This window comes from Chiloscyllium plagiosum, chromosome 45 (assembly GCF_004010195.1).
Source record: "Chiloscyllium plagiosum isolate BGI_BamShark_2017 chromosome 45, ASM401019v2, whole genome shotgun sequence".
NCBI lineage: Eukaryota > Metazoa > Chordata > Chondrichthyes > Orectolobiformes > Hemiscylliidae > Chiloscyllium > Chiloscyllium plagiosum.
Genome location: NC_057754.1, coordinates 1,283,664 through 1,286,823, shown reverse-complemented (window position 1 = coordinate 1,286,823; position 3,160 = coordinate 1,283,664). Strand labels below are relative to the sequence as shown.

General features: G+C 54.6%; 1 protein-coding gene across 1 annotated transcript in view; it reads left to right on the top strand.

Annotated features, from left to right (window-relative positions):
- Positions 1-3,160, top strand: part of LOC122543977 (mitogen-activated protein kinase kinase kinase kinase 2-like) — a 26,002-nt gene that overhangs the window by 6,741 nt on the left and 16,101 nt on the right. Inside the window, exons 2-3 of the mRNA XM_043682985.1 lie at positions 1,287-1,434; positions 2,666-2,763. Of these exons, the coding sequence (XP_043538920.1) occupies positions 1,287-1,434; positions 2,666-2,763 (246 nt within the window). The remainder of the gene's footprint in view (positions 1-1,286; positions 1,435-2,665; positions 2,764-3,160) is intronic.

Sequence of the window (3,160 nt, the reverse complement as noted above, 5' to 3'; positions counted from 1 at the left end):
TGACCCTGCGACAGTGCCCACTCCCTCAGCACTGACCCTCTGACAGTGCCCATTCCCTCAGCACTGACCCTCCGACAGTGCCCACTCCCTCAGCACTGACCCTCCAACAGTGCCCATTCCCTCAGCACTGATCCTCTGACAGTGCTGCACTCCCTCAGTATTGACCCTCCAACAGTGGCCATTCCCTCAGCGCTGAACCTGCGACAGTGCCCGCTCCCTCAGCACTGACCCTCCGACAGTGTCCACTCCCTCAGCACTGACCCTCCGACAGTGCCCATTCCCTCAGCACTGACCCTCTGACAGTGCCCACTCCCTCAGCGCTGACCCTGCGACAGTGCAGCACTCCCTCAGCACTGACCCTCCGACAGTGCCCACTCCCTCAGCGCTGACCCTGCGACAGTGCAGCACTCTCTCAGCATTGACCCTCCGACAGTGCCCACTCCTTCAGCACTGACGCTCCCACAGCACTGACCCTCCAACAGTGCCCACTCCCTCAGCACTGACCCTCCAATAGTGCCCACTCCCTCAGCACTGACCCTGTTAACATAGGGGAGGAAGAAACGTAAGGAGAGAAAGAGAGGTGAGAGTGACCTGAGTAAAACTGAAGGAGAGAGAAGTAGAGTAAGACAGAGGATGGGAGTGAGAGAGCGAGTGGAGGAGTCTTTGAGTGGGGTCAAGAGAGAGGGAGCGTGTGAGAGGGAGAGTGAAGGAGAGAGAAAGAGGGATATTAGAAGAGAAATGGGAGGGGGAGATTGAGAGGTGGAGAGAAGGAGAAAGGTGATGGAAAAGTGGCAGAGATGGGAAGAGAGAAGGGCCAGTGAGAGAGAATATAAGAGGGGAGACACAGACACTCACACAGAGTTGAGTGATGGCACATTCTAAACCATAACACCTTCACTCTCGGACTGACTGTGAATGGTCGATCAGTAACACCGTTCCCAAGGCCGCTCTGTGTGAGTGTGCGGGGTGAATGTGTGGGTGTGAGTATGGGTGGATGTGTGTGTGTGGTTGGATGTGTGTGGGTGTGTGTGTGGGGAGATGTCTGTGTGTGGGGGTGTGGGTGTCTGTGTAAGTGTGTCTGTGAGAGTGTGGGGGTGTGTGTGTGTTTGTGTGAGTGTGTGTGGGGTGGGTGTGTGTCTGTGTGTGTGAGTGTCTGCAGGTGTGTGTGTGAGTGCGTGTGAGTGCGTGTTCACCTTCCTACTGCCTATTCTGTTGAGCTCAGCCCTGCTGGGTGAGGCCATTCAGCCCTGACTGAAGCACTGACTGCTTTCCCATGTTGTCTGCAGGAGGAGAGCTGCAGTGACACGGATAAATACTCCACCGTCCGTCATGTCTCACGGCCTGACTCCCGAGCAGAGTCTGAGCACTGTGCCAGCCATCCTACACACCCTGGTACGACCCACTCTGACCAACACTCGCAGGACCAGGGTCAAGGTACACAAGTAAACTGCTCACTGCACTCTTCATGGGAACAGCAGGAGGCCATTCAGCCCCTCCTCCCCCAGCCTGTCCCACAGGAACAGCAGGAGGCCATTTAGCCCCCTCGCCTCCAGCCTGTCCCACAGGAACAGCAGGAGGCCATTCATTCCCCCCTCCTCCACCCTGAGCTACAGGAACAGCAGGAGGCCATTCAGCCCCTGCTCCCCCAGCCTGTCACGCAGGAACAGCAGGAGGCCATTCAGCCTCCCTCCTCCAGCCTGTCCCACATTGTTCAGCCAGGATCTTACCATTAAGTGTATAAGTCCTGGTCTGATTTGCTTTCCCAAAATGCAGCACCTCGCATTTATCTGAATTAAACTCCATCTGCCACTTCTCAGCCCATTGGCCCATCTGGTCCAGATCCTGACCTCCCTGCTCCTGTACTCTGTGCCTCTGTCAGTCAAGTCCCACTTGTTTTATGAAGTACTCTCTCCATTTGTATCGTCACAGTCACCATCACCGAGAAATACAATTCTTTATTTATTAATCGCATCTGAATCCCACCAGCTGCGAGCTTGGCATTTGAGCCAATGACCCCAGAACATGGGGAGGCGATGGTCTAGTGATATCATCTCTGGAGACCCAAATAATGAACTGTAACTTGGGTTTGAATCCCACCATGGCAGATCGTGAAATTGGAATTCAGTGAAGAAAAAAATCTGTAATTCAGCGTCTAATAATGACTATGAATCCATTGTTGTGTGTTACAAAACCCCGTCTGGGTCACTAATGCCCTTTGGGAAGGAAACTGCCATTGTTACCCAGTCTGGCCTACTTGTGACTCCAGACCCACAGCATTGGGGTTGACTCTTAACTGCCCTCTGGGTAATTAGGGATGGGCAGTACATGCTGGGCCCAGTCAGAGACACTCTCATCCCCAGAATGAATAAATAAATGAGTCTGGGGGTCTCTAAATTCACCAGCCCAGTGACATTTCCCCTTTGCCACTGTGTGTGATTCAGCAAGGGCCGTCCTTACCCAGTTGGGGGTCCGTATGTGACTCCAGGCTTGATGTCTAGCTGAGAGGGCTGCACTCGGAACGGGACAGGCGAGTGAGTGAAACGGAAAAGAGTGGGTTTGAGCCCCTGGCGGTCAGCGTTCCCCTCCCCACCGCCCCATCTGATTGGAGGGAGGAGCGGGATGGGGAGTGAACACTCACTGATGCTGTTGTCCATGCATGTTGCAGGGAGAGCGAGAGCAGTGCGCTCTGGGCCTGCAGAGACTGTGGCCCGGGATTCCGACCTGTCCGAGGGGACTTCGCCGTCCAACGAGTACGGAACGCAAGTGAGTAACCCGGCCGGGGAGAGGGAGGGGAAACGGGGGTAATAGCTTTCCCCTACGATCCCCACATTTCCAAAATATACATCGCTGCATTTGACAGGCACCTTTCACACAGTTAGCCGTTCCCAGCAACATCAGCCAGGCAGTGTTTGACCCACATCAGGGACAGGAGGCCAAATGCTCACTCACAGAGATCGGTTTTAAGGATGGGAGAGGGAGAGAAAGGGGTGGAGAGGCATAGGGAGTGTGTGTGCGTATGAGTGTGAGAGACTGTGTTGTGTGTGCGTGCACATGAGTGTGAGAGACTGTTGTGTGTGCGTGCGCATATGAGTGTGAGAGACTGTGTTGTGTGCGTGAGAGAGTGTGGTGTGTGTGTGCGTGAGAGAGTGTGGTGTGTGTG